Source organism: Tamandua tetradactyla, chromosome 14, assembly GCF_023851605.1.
Source record: "Tamandua tetradactyla isolate mTamTet1 chromosome 14, mTamTet1.pri, whole genome shotgun sequence".
Lineage (NCBI taxonomy): Eukaryota > Metazoa > Chordata > Mammalia > Pilosa > Myrmecophagidae > Tamandua > Tamandua tetradactyla.
In genome coordinates, this window is record NC_135340.1 from 67,531,722 (window position 1) to 67,552,848 (window position 21,127).

A 21,127-nucleotide genomic window follows, 5' to 3' on the forward strand; every position below is an offset into this window, starting at 1 on the left:
GACAATTTTAGGTTTAGAAAATTGGAAACTATCATTTGATTAAACTCCATTAAGTTAGAAAACTAAAATCTCCTGAAAAATATAAATTGGAAACATGGCAAGATTTTAAAACACTAATGTCCAGCAAAACTAATCTAACTGAGAAAGAAGATAAACCAAAGACATTCAGATATGGATCAAGGCAGTGAAGAAGTAGTTTTCCATATAAATCAGATGATGATACTGAATGGGGAAGTAAAATAAATTTGAACCTAATAATTTTTTTTTTTTTTTTTTGGCATGGGCAGGCACAGGGAATCGAATCCAGGTCTCCGGCATGGCAGGTGAGAACTCTGCCTGCTGAGCCACCATGGCCCTCCCAAGCCTCGTAATTTTTGAAGCTTAAAAAATGGTTTCATAGGAACTCAAATAAAATGGAAAAAACTATCTTGTATTCATATAGGAGGTTAAAGGTTTACAAAATATTTCTGTGACATAGGTAAAAAAGAATTACCATTCTAATTTTAAAACTGAGGCAACAAAAACTTTTTAAAGTTACAACACTCAATGCCACTCTAGGACTAAATTATGAAACCAAGACCAGAACCCAATTGGTTTGAGCAATAGCCTATTGATTTCTCTACAGATATCCCTAAATTCATTAGTTGACCAACTGCGTATACAATAAGCACAGTGCTTTACTAGGCAAGAGCTGCTAAAAAGCTAATGTGAGGTTTCTGATTCCTGTTTACTCTCTAGCCATTATTTGTAAGTATTGAAGCAAACAAAGAAGGGCAACTGGACTGATTCAAATAAACCAAGGATTTAGACAGTCCCCAAATTGGTCCTTGATTATTTGAAGGTAGTAGGAAAAATTCTAGATCAGGAAATCTATCTAAACAATAAACTTAATAAATGATGAAAAAAATCAATCCAATACTAGTAGTTAAAAAGAGATACAACTCTTTTTGTTTTTAACCATGTGATTTCTATTTCTTCCATGTACCTTGTATTTGACCTTAAGTCAATTTGTTATTTGCAAGGGTGTAAATACTAGTTCTGCAGAAGATTCATTATATTTGGCTATGTGTTCTAAACACAGTGAGCATCTTGGGCTTTTATGGTTATACATCCTATGAACAAAATTCAAACCATAACAAATGGTTGGGAATTATATTTGAAATATTAGCTGTTACTTACCAGCACCGCTGTATTTTTCAGTTGCTCACATGTAGATAAACAATCTTTTATACCCTTTCTCTGGGAACAGTATTGAGAATCTTTATTAACTGGCTCTTCATTTTTATTCTGTTCATTTTTTAATTGGTTTGGCTTTTTGCATTTGAAATCTTCATTATCCTTATTGTAGTAATAATTTTCTATACTATTAAGTTGTGTATTTTGTTCATATGTTTTAAGCCTTTTCGAATCTTTATTTAAGCATTTGTTTTCCTGTTTGTGCAAATATTCAGACATTTCCAACAAAGTAACCTTCATTTTAGAGTCAATATTTTTTGAATTATCAAATTGGTGATTGGTTAAAGATTCTGGATTATATTTGTCATTTTTTATTATTTTTTTGTTAGATTTACTTGTGCAAATCTGCTTGTCAATACTGTTGCAATGTGAATACTGTTTATCAATTCCATTGCTAACGTCTTGCTCCTTCAACTGACATCCAGAAAATGTACTTTCCAATCTGCTTGTCAAATCTAAGTAATTTTCTTTGCAATGAGACATATTTGAAGACGTCAATAAACAAGTAGATTCATTCTTTGTCTCCTGAAATGTATTTTGAACAGCTTCACTAAGATTTTCTTGGTGCTGATTTCTTCTTATTTGAGGTTTCAAAGAGGACTTCACTTTACTGTTGCATTTAAGAGAACTAAAAGATATATCAGGTACTGGGTTTTTGCCTTCTCTGCAGTCTTCTGTCACGGAGAATTTTGCATTAGAAATGGAAATAGAAGCATCATCCTTGTTTTGCTCCACCAAATGCTTGTCTTCATACAAACTCCTAAACACTTTAGAAGGAAATGAATTGGAATCAGACACGTTAAGTGACTGCTGGGGAATATGTGATGCTGTTGGATCAATGTGTTCCAAATGTTGAGCAATCCTTGCAATAACATCTTGCCGCTCCTGGAGTAAAGAGCCTATCAAAGGATTAGTCTCACCAAGGGACTGACGAGAATAAAGACCATTAGAAATGCACGTTTCGCTTCGAGGAGTTCTTGGCTTTATTCTAATTTTCTCACTAGTGTCTTCTGAGGAGGTAAACTCTGAACTACCAAAAGGAATGGAGAATGTTTCCTTATATTTCCTCACATTTTCATTTTCTTGTGAAACCCGGAAGAGTTTGGAATTAAATGAACTAGACCCTTGTGTATTAAATGAATGTCTAGAAATACGTGAAGTATTTGGATCACAATGAATCAAATGCTGAGCAATTCTTGCAATAACTTCTTGTCGCTCCTGAATTAAAGAGCCTATTAAAGGATTAGCCTCACCAACTGAGTGCCAGGAACTCTGGCCACTAGAGCCACTGGGATTTATCAACGAAAATGATTTTAAAGTTCTCACTGATGTTTCATGTGACTTTGCATCTCCTACACCACTGAAGCCTAGAATATTGGCTTGAGATGTCCCATAGTCAGATTTACTGCCAGTGCCTGGATATAGTTTGACGTTTTTGACAGCTGCAGTATATTCTGGAGTTGTGCCATTTCTTGCACGTAATATGCTATCAGATGCCATCCAAGTTTGCTTGCCATACAAACGCTGTGAACTGTTGGTAATACTTTGTTCTACTTCATTAGAATTACAGTGCTGATGGGATTTAAGTTCATGTTCTTGAATTCTTTTCTCATAAAGGCCAATATTAGTGTGAATACTACAATTTAAAACTGGGTAATTAGATTGTCTGGGCAAGGACTGAACGCTGACTTTCAAGGCCACATTGTGAGAAACATTGGGAACAGGAAACACATGTTCAGTTGGAGTCTGGGAAAAATTCCACTGCAGGTCTACATCAGCAGCACTGATTCTGAAATCAGAAAAATATTGAATAAATCGATTCTAAAAGTTATATTTGAAACATTGCATATTATTAAAAAAAAATTTAAAGTAGTCATATATTTGTCTGTGTTTGTTTGCATTAATTACCACTAAAGCGCTACTTAGCCCTATTTACCATGCATGTCATTCTGATAAAACCAAAATAAGTAGTGCACCAGATTTATGGAAGGAATGGCGATGATTTTCTTTTTAAGAATACCAGATCATTTAAGCATTAAAACACAAGAATATAATAACTTAAAATGATTTGCCAAAACAGAGAAAAATGGACTCTGTATTTACTATTAAATGAACGGGTTCAATGAATTCTGTTTGGTAAGGTGATTAAGAGACACGTATTCATCTCCTGACCACCTGGCTAGACACAATTAGACAGTTACACAGAAGCCTATTTTTTATACTCTTCAAAATGAAAATGACAAAAATGAAAGTAAGCCAATCATTATGGAAATTCAGCAGCCCCTGAAGGTTTTCCACTTCCTGACAGCAGTACTAAGTCAATTTTTAGTTCTCTGAAAATTATGCTATACCAAATGTAATACAACAAGCAAAATTCATACTGATTCTCATCTAAATTTATCTAACATGTTTTGAGTAAAACTACAGTAAATTTTATCCATTTATATTTAGGAATGAACAAAATAAACAATTTAAAAGGTAAAATATCATTCAGTAGCTTATCAATGTGGATGACTATGTACTGTCCTTTTTTTGCCCTAGACATACCTGTAAAGAATATTTCGTGGAATAGCACCATGAGAGACACTCAGCCAAGCACTTAATTGTGAAAAAAACACAAATGAGCGGACAGCCAATAGAAGAGTCTTCTCTTCAATAAATCGATCACCACCCCTAAAAGAAGTAACAGAACATCAACTAAATGTCAGTTAAGTACAAAATGATGGAATTTTAGTAATGCAGATTGAAATAAATACATTGCTCAGGATGTATACTTTCAAGAACATAGGATTATACTTACCAATGTTACTTAAAGTTACATAAATACTAAATATATCAAGGGAAAGGTTATTTTACCACATAAATACAGAAGTTTTCAAAGTCACAATACGTTATTAAACTGATATATAAAAAGTAATAGCCCCTTTCCAGCATGAAAAAGTTAGAATAGGCATAACCCAAATACCCCTAAAGACTGGCAGGAAGATCAAAGGAGAAGGTGGAATTACAACACAGAAGATATAATTTAACAATTGGGTATAACTGCTGAAGAATTACATTGATATTTCTTTCAGTCTACAGTGTCTTGGAGCAGCTAAAAGGAAAAACCTAGAACTGTGGAACTGTGACCCATACCAAACTTTGAAATCTGTTTGATAACTAATTATTGTGGTGTGCTTTGAAATTTATTGCTTTTTTGTATATATGTTATTTTACACAATTAAAAATATTAAGTAATAGAAAACCTAATGGTAATTACCAAGAACAGCCTCAAACTAAGTTGGACAACTTACTGTCGAGGAACTGGCTCCAAGATCCACCTTTCTAATAATAACGCATCTTGCTTAATTGCAGGATCATTTAAATCAATTCCTTCTGTGGTGGGTCCATCGTCGTTGTAGCAACAGTCTGGTAGTAGCATCACTTCCACCATGATTGGAAGGTTATTCTTCCACAATAATGTGACCTCAGACCTGGTTCTTCGGGCTTGGCGACACTTAGAGAAAATGAATATAATCAAAATGTCATAATAGCCCATGTAATTTTATATTTAAATTTGAAAATTATAATTGTAGAGAGCAAGCATCGGTATGAAAATGAGTTATTTATTGAAGAGCTTTGCTCAGGCTTGGCTATTTACGTTTCCTTATTAACAAAAGGATTAATTCTAGTGAGTGCAAGGATTAGTACTGTACAACATTGATTGAGCAAATTTTCCTGGGGAATGGTATCGTAGCTCTATCTTATGGAAAAGGAGCTGTGTCACACATAACATCTGACAAGTCTCTGAGGTAGCCCAGACTTGCCTAATTTTAAAATTATATTATTATTACAGAGGAAAGAATTGTTGTATGTTTGAAAACCAAAATATTAAAACTAATTTTTGTTAAGCACTCAAAAAAGATAAGACTTTTAAAGTTTAGAATTTTCTATTACATTTGAGAAACTACTAGCTGGGAGAAAAATCTTTAAAGAAAATTATAAAAAATATTTAAAGAAAATTATAAACTATCTACCTAAATAATTAGTTTTAACAATGTTATATAAAAACATTAATATGATAGCAAAAATTATACCCCATTAAAAAAGGGAACATGAGGGAAACTGGTCAATGTGGGGGGAAAATAGTTTAGATAGTAGTTTACTAAATAAACTAACTTCTTGTAAGCAAAAGCAAATTCAACTTAAATTAAGATTCTAAGGCATGGTTGTTGGAAAAGAAAATCTTCCATGTTGCAATTCAGCTTTACTACGTGAGGGCAAATAATAGGTGGAAAGTTCTTCCAATTGCAGGATGGACCAAGAACACAAAGTGCATAGGCCAATGCTGAGACACTTAAAAAAGAAAGAAAGCTAAATCACAGCAGCAATGGCAGTCTTAAAGCTGTAGTGTGAAGAGGAGGCAAGTATGAAATTGGCTGCCAATTTGCCTGGTGATCAGGAGACCTACCAACTGTGCCCTGAAGAGCCCTGTTTAAGAGCCAAGGCTATTTAGTTAGTCTCGTACTAGGAATTTTTTGTGTGTTTTTTTTTGCTTTTGCTTCAGTGTTATAACCAATTTAATACGTAAACTTGAAAATTGTAATTGTGATGTAATGAAGGTAATGAAGAAATTAAGTTCGTTTATAGAAAAGAGAAATCAAATAAAAAGTATTCAATCCACGACTCTCACCTGGGCCAGCTTGTCACTACATTCATGCTTGGTTGTTACTGGGTAACAGGACTGTGCTGGAGGGCAATGAAAACTTTCAGTTCGGCCTTTAACAGAACATTCAGGTGTTCGTCCTTCTGTGATTAGCAAGGCCAATGAGACCAAGAACTCTTCTGCATCGTATTCAAAATATTCATCTAGAGTATCTGGTATTATAAAAAACAATAGGAAAAAAAATAAAAAATAAAGGAAAGAAGGGTCCTCACATTAATGTACTCTTTTTTTTTTTTTTTTTTAAAGAGAGAGGGAGGAAAGGAAGGAAAGAAAGACAGAGAAGGAAGGAAGGATGGAAGGAAGGAAGGGAGGAAGAAAGGGAAACATCTTTATTTTTATTATATTTTGTTTGTTCGTTTGTTTTTTACATGGGCTGGGGCCGGGAATCGAACCGGGGTCCTCCGGCATGGCAGGCAAGCACCCTTGCCCGCTGAGCCACCGCGGCCCGCCCATTAATGTACTCTTAATAGAATTAATCTTTTATGCCTAAAAATCTAATGGTATATTCCATTTTCAAGTATAATCATTAAAAGAGAATAAAGATAAGGCAATCAAAACACAGTAAACTCTTTTATTTCACTAGAGAAGTGAGAAGATGGAGAACTCCAATTGCATTAAAACAAAGATGGTTAAAATTATGGTATAAAATTGTTTTTATGAAAACCTCAGTTAAAATGACATCTAAGCGTGGTTCAGTGGTAGAATGCTCCCCTTTCATGCGGGAGACTCAGGTTTGATTCCTGGACCATATACGGCTCCGCCTCCCCCCCCCCGCCAAAAAGACATTTAAGATTGGTTTTTGGATCATAAGTACAATAGTTTTAAAACATGAAACATCGCCAACAGCCAAAGGCTTAAAATGACTTAAGATGTCATATTATTATTCAAGATGTTTATAACTATTATTAAATATTAGAAAAAGATGCCGATCTGCATGTTTCTCCTATCATCACCTTAAGTAGCTCTTTGTACTTATAGCTCTAACTTTGTGATGTGGACATTTATAGCCAGGGGCTCCTCTCTACTTTAGCTGTGTAGAAGTATTAACTTTCTGAGGAAGAAAATGCTTTAATTATCCACCAGAAGAGGCAGGCCCATTTTACAAAATATATAAAATATGATATTTTTGGATTACTATGCAGTTTCAAGCAATCTAACCTACAGTTGTTTTCACTTAGTTGTAGTAATTAAAAAATTCCTCACAAGGACTCTAATTTTTTAGAACATAGTTCATTTGCAAATTTGTTGCATATATACACACTCTAATTTTTTGTGCAAGCCTGAAAAAAGTTGCTTTCTCTTATCTCTGTCAATTAAGCAACAATTATTTCAAGTGCCTTCTGCACTGTTTTAGGTGAAAAGGGGACTGAATTGTAATGCACATAGTTCTAGTCTCAAAAACACTAAGATTTAGAGATGCTTTTAAAAAAGAACAATGTAGTATATAAATACCAAATAATAACTTCAGACAACAGAGGTAAAATCTTGCAAAATAGGTAGGTGTTGAGCTGAACTATGAGCTGATAAAGGTGAACAGACATTCCAAGCCAAGTAAATAATATGATCAGAATGGCAATGTATAAGGGAGGGTGTGAAAAAGAGTGCTTCAACTGGAGGATTTACGTAGATAAAGCATAGAAAAAAAGGCAGAGCTGAAGCCAGATTAAATAGCTGTGAAGGGTATGATGAAGAATGCCTATTTCTAACCCTAGGAAGGAAAAGAAGCCATGAAAGCTTTGACTGAACTTGACTGAACTGGTATTTTAAGAAGCCTATTTTAAAAAGTTATCCTAAAATTGGCTTTCATAAAATATGAAATAACAGCCAACACTTGGATGGTAACTTAACCATTTGCAGGTATTGCCAGTTCTAAGGGCTTTCTACACCTTAACTCATTTGATACTCTGTGCAGCTCTAAAAGGTAGGGACTATTACCAGTATAGAACAGATAAGAAAAACTGAAGCATAGAGAGATTAAGTACCTTGCTCATCATCATCATCATGCTAAAAAAGTATCAGTTGCAATTTGAACTCTGACAGTTCGGCTCCAGAATCTGTGCCCTTCACCATCACCCATGCCATCTTTCATCATGGCTATGAATTCTGCTTTTACATATTTTAGTATATGTTTGTGAAAAGATAATGAATTATAATGAAAATAATATATCAAGATATAGTTTAATAATAAATATTGGTATTTTATGGAATAAAATTGGTTTACAGGAATGGAACAGTAATTTATACCAATCGGAAGAAGAAGAAAAAAAGGCCCAACTTTCAATACTCCTGTGGTCTCCTGAGACTCACTGAGTTAAATCATTGTATTCTCCATAAAGAGGAAGTCAAAGGTGTACAAGAGAGTCCATTTAATTCCTTTCCCTGTTGGTTCTGTGTTCCCAAAGCCTAGATTCTTTTTTTGTTTTGTTTTGTTTTTTATTGAAAACCAAAACAACCTACAAATACGAACATTTTTAACATATAAACAATCCATACATGGTATACAATAAATGGCTCACAATATCATCACATAGTATATTTATCACCATAATCTCAGAACATTTGGAATACTACAGAAAAAGAAATAAAACGAAAAAACTCACACACATACCATACCCCTTACCCTCCCTCTCATTGATCACTAGTATTTCCATCTATCAAATATATTTTAACCTTGTTTCCCCTATTTTTTTTCTAAACCCCTTACCACTCCATTTATTGATGACTAGCATTTCCGTCTACTCAATTTATTTTAAAATTTGTTCCACCTATTATTTATTTTTAATTCATATTTTTTGTTCATATGTCCATACCACAGATAAAAATGTGTAAGAATAACCTCCAGGATAACCTCTTGACACTGGTTGAAATCTCTCAGCCACTGACACTTTGTCTCCTTTCTCTCTTCCCTTTTTCAGTCCAGAAGGTTTTTTCAGTCCCTTGATGCTGAGATCCAGCTCATTCTAGGATTTTTGTCCCACATTGCAGGGAGGTTTACACCTCCGGAAGTCATGTACCATGTAGAGAGGGGAGGGCAGTGAGTTTGCTTGCCGTGTTGGCTGAGAGAGAGAGAGGCCACATTTGAGCAACAAAGGTTCACTGGGGGTGACTCTTAGGCCTAATTTTAAGTAAACTTAATCTATCCCCTTGCAGGGATAAGTTTCATATGAACAAGATAGAGGGCTCGGCTTATTGACTTGGATGTCCCCACTACTTTTGAGAATACCAGGAACTTGTCAAATGGGGAAGCTGAATTTCCCCCCTTTCTTGCCATTCCCCCAAGGGGGCTTTGAAAATACTTCTTTATTCACTGTTCAAATCACTCTGGGATATATTGAGGCATCACACTGGACAAAACCTACAAAATCTCATGCCCTATTCAAGGTTCCATGTACTTATGGTGCTCAATTAACCTGTCCACATATGTTATATTAGGAAATACACTAGTTAAAATATAAATACTGTACCAAATAAGCATTTTTTTGCCTTAGTCTGAAGCAGAAGTTAAGGGTTTAAAATATGAATGACCATCTATTTTTAACACTCGTGATATTGACAGTCCTTTGTTCTTCCTCATGCAAAAACATTTTTTAATTTGTAAATTTAGTCACTATCATTGTACACTCTAGGCATTCCTAGATTATATCATCTCAGTCTTTATTGTCTATCTTTTCTTCTGGTTTCATATGTGCCCCCAGCCTCCTCCCTCTATCATTCTCACATTGAGCTTCATCCAGTGTACTTACGTTATTGTGCTACAAACAGGTAGTACTGTGTTATCCATTTCCGAGTTTTTACAATAGTCCTGTTGTACAGTCTGTATCCTATCAGTTCTGATTACCTAATATCTACCCTATTTCTATCTTCTGATGACTGCAGTTCTTAACAGAAATTCTCCAACTTAATTCATTAATGTCAGTTCATATCAGTAAGACCATACGGTATTTGTCCCTTTGTTTCTGGCTAATCTCACTCAGCATAATGTCCTCAAGGTCAATCCACATTGTTACATGGTTCATGACTTTATTCTGTCTTACAGCTGTGTAATATTCCATTCTATGTATTTACCACAGCTTGTTTAGCGACTCGTCTGTTGATGGCCATTCCATCTCTTGGCAAACTAAAAATAATGCTGCTATAAACACTGGTGTGCAAATGTCCATTTGTGTCCTTGCCCTCATGTTCTCTGAAAAGATACCTAGCAATGGTATTGCCAGGTCATATGGCAATTCTTCCTGAGGAACTGCCAAACTGCCTTCCACAGTGGTTGTACCATTTGACTTTTCCACCAAAAGTGGATAAGTGTGCCTCTTTTTCCACATCCTCTCCAGTACTTGTTGTTTTCTGTTTTATTGATAATGACCACCTTTTCATATACACTTTAGTCATTTGTATTTCCTCTTCTGAGAAGTGTCTGACATGTCTCTGGCCCATTTTGTATTTGGATTGTTTTATGTTGCTTAGTTGAACAATCTCTTCATATATTCTGGATACTAGACCCTTATCTGATATGTTGTTTCCAAACACTGTCTGTCATTGTGCAGGTTTTTTACTTTTTTGAACAAAGTTCTTTGATGCACAAAAGTGTTTAATTTTGAGGAGTTCTCATTTATCTGTTTCTTTTTTCAATGCTCGTGCTTTGAGTGTATGATCTAAGAAATCGCTTCCTATTACAAGTTTTATATGACATTTCCTAACATTTTCTTCTAAAAGTTTTAAGGTCTTAGCTCTAATATTTAGGTCTTTGATCCATTTTGAGATAATTTTTGTATAGGGTATGAGATCTGGATCATCTTTCATTCTTTTGCATGTGGATATCCAGTTCTCCAAGCACTATTTATTGAAGAGATTGTTCTATCCCAGGTGAGTTGGCTTGACCTTATCAAAGATCAATTGTTCACAGATGAGAGGGTATATATCTGAACAGTCTATTCAATTCCATTGCTCAGCATTTCTATCTTTATGCCAGCTAAAGATGCTTTTATGACCAGTGTAGCTTTGTAACATGACTTAAAGTCAGGCAGTGTAAGACCTGTGACTTTGGTTTTATTTCTCAGGATATTTTTAGCTATTTGGGGTACCCTGCCCTTCCAGATAAATTTTGTTATTGGTTTTCCTATTTCTGCAAAGTAAATTTTTGGGGATTTTAATTGGTGTGGTAGTTAGATTCAGTTGTTAACTTGGCCAGGTGAAGGTATCTAGTTCTGTTGTGTTGGACATGAGTCAGTGGTACATGAACCTCATCTCTTGCTCATTACATCTGCTGTCAGCTAAGAGGTGTGCCTGCCATAGCAAATGATGTTTGATTTAATTGGCTGGTGCTTAAATGAGAGAGCTCAATGTAGCACAGCCCAAGCAGCTCAGCATACCTCATCTCAGCACTTGCAGCTCAGCCCAGGCCTTTGGAGATGCAGAAAGAAATCACCCTGGGGAAAGTTGTTGGAACCCAGAGGCCAGGAGAGAAGGCCAGCAGAGATCACCCTGTGCTTTCCCACATAAGAAAGAACCTCAGTTGAAAGTGAGCTACCTTTCCTCTGAAGAACTAACAAAATAAATCAGCTTTTATTAAAAGCCAAACCATCTCTGGTGTGTTGCGTTCTGGCAGCTAGCAAACTAGAACAATTGGTACTGCATTCAATCTATAAATCAACTTAGGTAGAATTGAAATCTTAACTATATTTAGTCTTCCAATCCATGAACATGGCATGCCTTTCTATTTATTTAGGTCTTCTGTAATTTCTTTTAGCAATTCCTTATAGTTTTCTTTGTATAGGTCTTTGGTATCCTTAGTTAAACTTATTCGTAAATATTTTATTCTTTTGGTTGTACCTGTAAATGGAATTTTAAAAAATTCCCCCTCAGATAGCTCATTACTAGTGTATAGAAACACTACAGATTTTTGAGTGTTGATCTTCTAATCTGGCACTTTGCTGTACTCATTTATTAGCTATAGTAGTTTTGCTGTGGATTTTGGGGGTTTTTTGACATATAGTATCATATGATATGCAAACAGTGAGAGTTTTACTTCTTCCTTTCCAATTTTGGTGCCTTGTATTTCTTTTTCTTGCCTATTTGCTCTGGCTAGAACTTCCAACACAATGTTGAATAAAAACAGTGGCAGTGGACATCCTGGTCTTGCTCCTGATCTTAGGGGGAAAGCTTGCAGTCTTTCGCCATTGAGGTTGATGTTAGCTGTGAGATTTTCATATATTCCCTTTATCATATTGAGGAAGTTTCCTTCTATTCCTATCCTTTGAAGTGTTTTCAACAAGAAATGATGTTGAATTTTGTCAAATGCCTTTTGGACATCATTTGAGATGATCGTGGGTTTTCTGCTCTGATTTGTTGATATGGTATATGACATTAATTGATTTTATGTTGAACTATCCTTGCATAACTGGTAAGAATCCTATTTGGTCATGGTGTATAATTCTTTTAATGTGCTGCTGGATTCTATTTGCAAGTATTTTGTTGAGGATTTTTGTATCTATATTCATTAGAGCAATGATTACAGATCTTCTTTTCTTGTAGTATTTTGGTCTGGCTTTTGTATGAGGGTGATGGTGGCTTCATAGAACGAGTTAGGTAGCCTTCCCACCTCTTCAATTTTTTTCAAGTGTTTGAGCAGGATTGGTACTAATTCTTTCTTGAATGCTTGGTAGAATTCACATGTGAAGCCATCTGGTCCTGGACTTTTCTTCTTTCAGGAACTTCTTGATGACTGATTCAATCCCTTTACTTGTGATTGGTTTATTGAGGTCATCTGTTTCTTCTTGAGTCAACGTTGGTTGTTCATGCCTAAAGTTGTTCATAGTATCCTCTTATTACCACTTTTTCATTTCTGCAGGGTCAGTAGTTATGTCTCCTCTTCCATTTCTGATTTTATTTGCATACTCTCTTTTCTTATTGTCAACAATGCTAAAAGTCCATCAATCTCATTGATTTTCTCATGGAAACAACTGGTTTTGCTAATTTTCTCAATTGTGCTCATATTCTCAATTTTATTTATTTCTGTTTTAATCTTCATTATTTCTTTCCTTTGGCTTTCTTTGGGGTTAGTTTGCTGTTCTTTCTCTAGTTCTTTGAAATGAACAGTTAGTTCCTCAATTTTTGCTCCTTTTTCTTTTCTTGATATAGGCATTTAGGGCAATAAATTTCTCTCTCAGCACTGCCTTTGCTGCATCCCATAAGTTTTGATATGTTGTGTTTTCATTTTCATTTACCTTGAGATATTTACTGATTTCTCTTATAATTTCTTCCTTGACTCACTGGATGTTTAAGAGTGTGTTATTGAGCCTCCATATATTCATGAATTTTTTGGCCCTCTGCCTATTATTGATTTTCAACTTCATTCCTTTATGATCTGAGAAAGTGTATTGTATGATTTCAATCTTTTAAAATTTATTGAGATTTGCTTTGTAACCCAGCATATGGTCTACACTTGAGAATAATCCATGAACACTTGGGAAAAAGGTGTAACCTGTTGTTGTGGGGTATAATGTTCTATAAATGTCTAGATGTTCTGTACATTGATGAGAGTGGGGAATTGAAGTCTCCAAGTATTAGGATAGCTGTGTCTATTTCTCCTTGCAGTGTTTGCCTCATGTCCTTCTTCGTCTCTTTTAATTGTTTTACACTGAAGTCAAATTTGTTGGATATTAGTATAACTATTCCTGCTCTTTTCTAAAATACCTAAGTAGAGCCTTCTAAGGGGGGTGGGGGAGGCACCATACAGGCAGGGCAAGAAACAAGAACTGAAAAATTCTGATCCATTAAACAAAACCTATGCTAGAAGTCTAGAATAAGTTGAACTGAATGTCAAAGAACAGACAGAGAACAAAGCCATACAGCAAGAAAATCCTAGGTAAAAGTGTGAAAACAATCTCCAGAATAAACTAATTAAGGAGATTAAATGCCTAGATGCCAGAAAAAAAATAATGTATTGTACTAGGAAAAATGAAGATACAGCCCAATCAAAGGAACAAACCAACAATTCAAATGAGATACAGGAGTTGAAATAATTAATTCAGGATGTTCAAACAGACATGGAAAATCTCATCAAAAATCAAATCAACGACTGAGGGAGTATATAAAGAATGCAATGGGCGAACAAAAAGATGAACTCAATTCTCTGTTATCATTTTATTTCTTTTTCTGTTGTCTTTTTATTTCTTTTTCTAAATCGATGCAAATGTTCTAAGAAATGATGAATATGCAACTATGTGATAATATTAAGAATTACTAATTGTATATGTAGAATGGAATGATATCTTAATGTTTTGTTTGTTAATTTTTTTAATAAATAAAAAAGTTAAAAAAAAAGATGAACTCAAAACTCTGAAAAACAAATCACAGAACTTATGGGAATGAAAAGAAGAATAGAAGAGATGAAAAAAAGAACAATGGAAACCTACAACCTCAGATTTCAAGAGGCAGAAGACAGGATCAGTGAACTGGAAGATGGGACATCTGAAATACAACAAACAAAAGAAAATATAAGGAAATGAATGGAAAAATAGGAGCAGGACTCAGGGAATTGAATGCCAACATGAAGCACATGAATATACATGTTGTGGGTGTCCCAGAAGAAGAAAAGGGAAAAGGAGGAGAAAAATTAATGGAGAAAATTATCACTGAAAAATTCCCAATTCTTATGAAAGACTTAAAATTACAGATGCAAGAAGTGCAGTGTACCCCAAACAGAACAGATCCAAATAGACGCACTCCAAGGCATTTACTAATCAGAATGTCAGATGTCAAAGAGAAAGAGAGAATTTTAAAAACAGCAAGAGAAAAACAATCCATTACACACAAGGGAAGCCCAATAAGACTATGCATACATTTCTAAGCAGAAACCATGGAAGTGAGAAGACAGTGGTATGATATATTTAATATTCTAAATGAGAAAAACTGCTAGCCAGGAATTCTATATCCAGCAAACTGGCCCTCAAATAGGAGGTGAGGTGGCGAAGGGAGGGGCAGGCCACGATGGCTCAGGAGGCAGAGTTCTCACCTGCCATGATGGAGAACTGGGGTCATTTCCCGGTGCCTGCCGATGCAAACCAAACAAAAAAAAAACTGAGGGGGAAAGTAAAACATTTTCAGGCAAAAAAATCACTGAGAGAATCTGTGATCGAGAGACTGGCTCTGCAAGAAATACTGAAGGGAGCAGCAGAGACAGACAGGAAAAGACAGGGGAGAGAGGTGTAGATAAGAGTGCAGAAATGAAGACTTTCAGTAAAGGTAAAAAGAGGAAAACTTAGGGGAACTTCCGGAGAAGATGGTGGCTTAGTAAGACGCGCGGATCTTAGTTCCTCCTCCAGAACAGCTACTAGGGGAGTAGAAACGATACAGAACAGCTCCTGGAGCCAGGATAGAGATCAAAAAGACAGCGTACCCCATCCTGGAACGGCTGACTGGCTGAGAGAATCCGCTCCGGTGAGATCGCCTAGGGGTGCGGGATTCCCCGGGCCGGGGCGGGAAGCGGCCGGAGTCCCTCCCTTCCTCCTTCCCGGGCCAGCTGGGACAATTGGACAGGTGGTCCCCTCAAGCCACGGTGGCTGGCACCGCCCCCCCACGCGCAGCCCCCCGGACCAACTGGGAGAACTGGATCGGAGATCCCCAGGCCGTGGAGAACGGTGACCGGGGTCCCTTCCAGACACGTGACTTCCCAGTCCGGCTGGGAACGTTGCACTCTCCCGGGCCGCGGCGGCTGGCGCCCTCCCGGGCTGCGGCAGCCAGCGACCCTCCCTGTGTTCGGATCCCCGGGCCAGCTGGAACTCTTCCAAGCCACTTCAGCTGGCGAACCTCCCCCAGGGCGAGAGTTTTCCAAAGTTAAAGGACCCACAGCACCTTTTACTGGTGGGACCCGCAGACAAACGTGTGCCACGAGCGCCACCTACTGGGCAGGATAAGAAAAACAGAACCCAACGATTTCACAGAAAAATCTTTCAACCTGTTGGGTCCAACACCCAGGGAAATCTGACTAAATGCCCAGACGCCAGCAGAAGATAACGGATCATGCTCAGAAAATTGAAAATATGGCCCAGTCAAAAGAACAAACCAATAGTTCAAATGAGATACAGGAGCTGAGACAACTAATGCTGAATATACAAACAGAAATGGAAAACCTCTTCAAAAACGAAATCAATAAATTGAGGGAGGACATGAAGAAGACATGGGCTGAACAAAAAGAAGAAATAGAAAAACTGAAAAAACAAATCACAGAACTTACGGAAGGATAAAGTAGAAAAGATGGAAAAAACAATGGATACCTACAATGGTAGATTTAAAGAGACAGAAGATAGAATTAGTGATTTGGAGGATCGAACATCTGAATTCCAAAAAGAAACAGAAACTATAGGGAAAAGAATGGAAAAATTTGAACAGGGTATCAGGGAACTCAAGGACAATTTGAACCGCACAAATATACGTGTTATGGGTGTCCCAGAAGGAGAAGAGAAGGGAAAAGGAGGAGAAAAACTAATGGAAGAAATTATCACTGAAAACGTCCCAACTCTTATGAAAAACCTACAATTACAGATCCAAGAAGTGCAGCGCACCCCAAAGAGAATAGACCCAAATAGGCGTTCTCCAAGACACTTACTAGTTAGAATGTCAGAAGTCAAAGAGAAAGAGAGGATCTTGACAGCAGCAAGAGAAAAACAATCCATCACATACAATGGAAACCCAATAAGAATATGTGTAGATTTCTCAGCAGAAACCATGGAAGCTAGAAGACAATGGGATGATATATTTAAATTACTAAAAGAGAAAAACTGCCAACCAAGATTCCTATATCCAGCAAAATTGTCCTTCAAAAATGAGGGAGAAATTAAAACATTCTCAGACAAAAAGTCACTGAGAGAATTTGTGACCAAGAGACCAGCTCTGCAAGAAATACTAAAGGGAGCACTAGAGTCAGATACAAAAAGACAGAAGAGAGAGACATGGAGAAGAGTGTAGAAAGAAGGAAAGTCAGATATGATATATATAATACAAAAGGCAAAATGGTAGAGGAAAATATTATCCGAACAGTAATAACACTAAATGTTAATGGACTGAATTCCCCAATCAAAAGACATAGACTGGCAGAATGGATTAAAAAACAGGATCCTTCTATATGCTGTCTACAAGAAACACATCTTAGACCCAAAGATAAACATAGGTTGAAAGTGAAAGGTTGGAAAAAGATATTTCATGCAAATAACAACCAGAAAAGAGCAGGAGTAGCTATACTAATATCCAACAAATTAGACTTCAAATGTAAAACAGTTAAAAGAGACAAAGAAGGACACTATCTACTAATAAAAGGAACAATAAAACAAGAAGACATAACAATCATAAATATTTATGCACCGAACCACAATGCCCCAAAATACGTGAGGAATACACTGCAAACACTGAAAAGGGGAATAGACACATGTACCATAATAGTTGGAGACTTCAATTCACCACTCTCATCAATGGACAGAACGTCTAGACAGAGGATCAATAAAGAAATAGAGAATCTGAATAATACTATAAATGAGCTAGATTAACAGACATTTATAGGACATTACATCCCACAACAGCAGGAGGATACACCTTTTTCTCAAGTGCTCATGGATCATTCTCAAAGATAGACCATATGCTGGGTCACAAAGCAAGTCTCAACAAATTTAAAAAGATTGAAATCATACACAACACTTTCTCAGATCATAAAGGAATGAAGTTGGAAATCAATAATAGGCAGAGTGCCAGAAAATTCACAAATACGTGGAGGCTCAACAACACACTCTTAAACAACGAATGGGTCAAAGAAGAAACTGCAAGAGAAATTAGTAAATATCTCGAGGCAAATGAAAATGAAAACACAACATATCAAAACTTATGAGATGCAGCAAAGGCAGTGCTAAGAGGGAAATTTATTGGCCTAAATGCCTATATCAGGAAAGAAGAAAAGGCAAAAATTCAGGAATTAACTGTCCACTTGGAAGAACTGGAGAAAGAACAGCAAACTAATCCCAAAGCAAGCAAAAGGAAAGAAATAACAAAGATTAGAGCAGAAATAAATGAAATTGAAAATATGAAAACAATAGAGAAAATCAATAAGACCAGAAGTTGGTTCTATGAGAAAATCAATAAGATTGATGGTCCCTTAGCAAGATTGACAAAAAGAAGAGAGGATGCAAAAAAACAAGATCAGAAATGGAAGAGGAGACATAAATACTGACCTCACAGAAATAAAGGAGGTAATAACAGGATACCATGAACAACTTTACGCTAATAAATACAACAATTTAGATGAAATGGATGGTTTCCTGGAAAGACATGAACAACCAACTCTGTCTCTAGAAGAAATAGATGACCCCAACTAAACCAATCACAAGTAAAGAAATTGAATCAGTCATTCAAAAGCTTCCTAAAAAGAAAAGTCCAGGACCAGACGGCTTCATATGTGAATTCTATGAAACATTCCAGAAAGAATTAGTACCAACTCTCCTCAAACTCTTCAAAAAAATTGAAGTGGAGGGAAAACTACCTAATTCATTCTATGAAGCCAACATCACCCTCATACCAAAACCAGGCAAAGATATTACAAAAAAAGAAAACTACAGACCAATCTCTCTAATAAACATAGATGCAAAAATCCTCAATAAAATTCTAGCAAATCGTATCCAACAACACATTAAAAGAATTATACATCATGACCAAGTAGGATTCATCCCAGGTATGCAAGGATGGTTCAACATAAGAAAATCAATTAATGTAATACACCATATCAACAAATCAAAGCAGAAAAATCACACGATCATCTCAATTGATGCAGAGAAGGCATTTGACAAGATTCAACATCCTTTCCTGTTGAAAACACTTCAAAAGATAGGAATACAAGGGAACTTCCTTAAAATGATAGAGGGAATATGTGAAAAACCCACAGCTAATATCATCCTCAATGGGGAAAAATTGAAAACTTTCCCCCTAAGATCAGGAACAAGACAAGGATGTCCATTATCACCACTATTATTCAACATCATGTTGGAGGTTCTAGCCAGAGCAATTAGACAAGAAAAAGAAATACAAGGCATCAAAACAGGAAAGGAAGAAGTAAAACTATCACTGTTTGCAGACGATATGATACCATACGTCGAAAACCCGGAAAAATCCACAACAAAACTACTAGAGCTAATAAATGAGTACAGCAAAGTAGCAGGTTACAAGATCAACATTCAAAAATCTGTAGCGTTTCTCTACACTAGTAATGAACAAGCTGAGGGGGAAATCAAGAAACGAATCCCATTTACAATTGCAACTAAAAGAATAAAACACCTAGGAATAAATTTAACTAAAGAGACAAAAAACCTATATAAAGAAAACTACAAAAAACTGCTAAAAGAAATCACAGAAGACCTAAATAGATGGAAGGGCATACCGTGTTCATGGATTGGAAGACTAAATATAGTTAAGGATGTCAATCCTACCTAAATTGATCTACAGATTCAATGCAATACCAATCAAAATCCCAACAACTTATTTTTCAGAATTAGAAAAACCAATAAGCAAATTTATCTGGAAGGGCAGGGTGCCCCGAATTGCTAAAAACATTTTGAGGAAAAAAAAACGAAACTGGATGTCTCGCGCTGCCTGACTTTAAGGCATATTATGAAGCCACAGTGGTCAAAACAGCATGGTATTGGCATAAAGATAGATATATCGACCAATGGAATCGAATAGAGTGCTCAGATATAGACCCTCTCATCTATGGACATTTGATCTTTGATAAGGCAGTCAAGCCAACTCACCTGGGACAGAACAGTCTCTTCAATAAATGGTGCCTAGAGAACTGGATATCCATATGCAAAAGAATGAAAGAAGACCAGTATCTCACACCCTATACAAAAGTTAACTCAAAATGGATCAAAGATATAAACATTAGGCCTAAGACCATAAAACAGTTAGAGGAAAATGTTGGGAGATATCTTATGAAACTTACAATTGGAGGCGGTTTTATGGACCTTAAACCTAAAGCAAGAGCACTGAAGAAGGAAATAAATAAATGGGAGCTCCTCAAAATTAAACACTTTTGTGCATCAAAGAACTTCATCAAGAAAGTAGAAAGACAGCCTACACAATGGGAGACAATATTTGGAAATGACATATCAGATAAAGGTCTAGTCTCCAGAATTTATAAAGAGATTGTTCAACTCAACAACAGAAAGACAGCCAACCCAATTACAAAATGGGAAAAAGACTTGAACAGACACCTCTCAGAAGAGGAAATACAAATGGCCAAAAGGCACATGAAGAGATGCTCAATGTCCCTGGCCATTAGAGAAATGCAAATCAAAACCACAATGAGATATCATCTCACACCCACCAGAATGGCCATTATCAACAAAACAGAAAATGACAAGTGCTGGAGAGGATGCGGAGAAAGAGGCACACTTATCCACTGTTGGTGGGAATGTCAAAGGGTGCAACCACTGTGGAAGGCAGTTTGGCGGTTCCTCAAAAAGCTGAATATAGAATTGCCATACGACCCAGCAATACCATTGCTGGGTATCTACTCAAAGGACTTAAGGGCAAAGACACAAATGGACATTTGCACACCAATGTTTATAGCAGCGTTATTTACAATTGCAAAGAGATGGAAACAGCCAAAATGTCCATCAACAGACGAGTGGCTAAACAAACTGTGGTACATACATACGATGGAATATTATGCAGCTTTAAGACAGACTAAATTTATGAAGCATGTAATAACATGGATGGACCTAGAGAACATTATGCTGAGTGAGTCTAGCCAAAAACTAAAAGACAAATACTGTATGGTCCCACTGATGTGAACCGACATTCGAGAATAAACTTGGAATATGTCATTGGTAACAGAGTCCAGCAGAAGTTAGAAACAGGGTAAGATAATGGGTGATTGGAGATGAAGGGATACAGACTGTGCAACAGGACTAGATACAAAAACTCAAAAATGGACAGCACAATAATACCTAATTGTAAAGTAATCATGTTAAAACACTGAATGAAGCTGCATCTGAGCTATAGGGGTTTTTTTTTGTCTGTTTGTCTTTTTTTTTTTGTACTATTATTATTATTTTTATTTTTTTCTCTATATTAACATTCTATATCTTTTTCTGTTGTTTTGCTAGTTCTTCTTCTAAATCGATGCAAACGTACTAAGAAATGATGATCATG

At 36.2% G+C, this 21,127-nt stretch overlaps 1 protein-coding gene across 13 annotated transcripts in view; it reads right to left on the bottom strand.

The window, feature by feature from the left end:
- The window catches only part of ATOSA (atos homolog A), a 148,279-nt gene that overhangs the window by 29,921 nt on the left and 97,231 nt on the right, over nt 1-21,127 (bottom strand). For all 13 annotated transcript variants that reach the window (XR_013162405.1, XM_077127941.1, XM_077127942.1 and 10 more), the window contains 4 exons: nt 5,909-6,093; nt 4,530-4,732; nt 3,784-3,909; nt 1,180-3,025 (listed from right to left, as the gene is read on the bottom strand). Coding sequence is in view for 12 of the 13 variants with exons in the window: in XM_077127941.1 (XP_076984056.1) it covers nt 1,180-3,025; nt 3,784-3,909; nt 4,530-4,732; nt 5,909-6,093 (2,360 nt within the window). In the remaining variant the exon portion in view is untranslated. The remainder of the gene's footprint in view (nt 1-1,179; nt 3,026-3,783; nt 3,910-4,529; nt 4,733-5,908; nt 6,094-21,127) is intronic.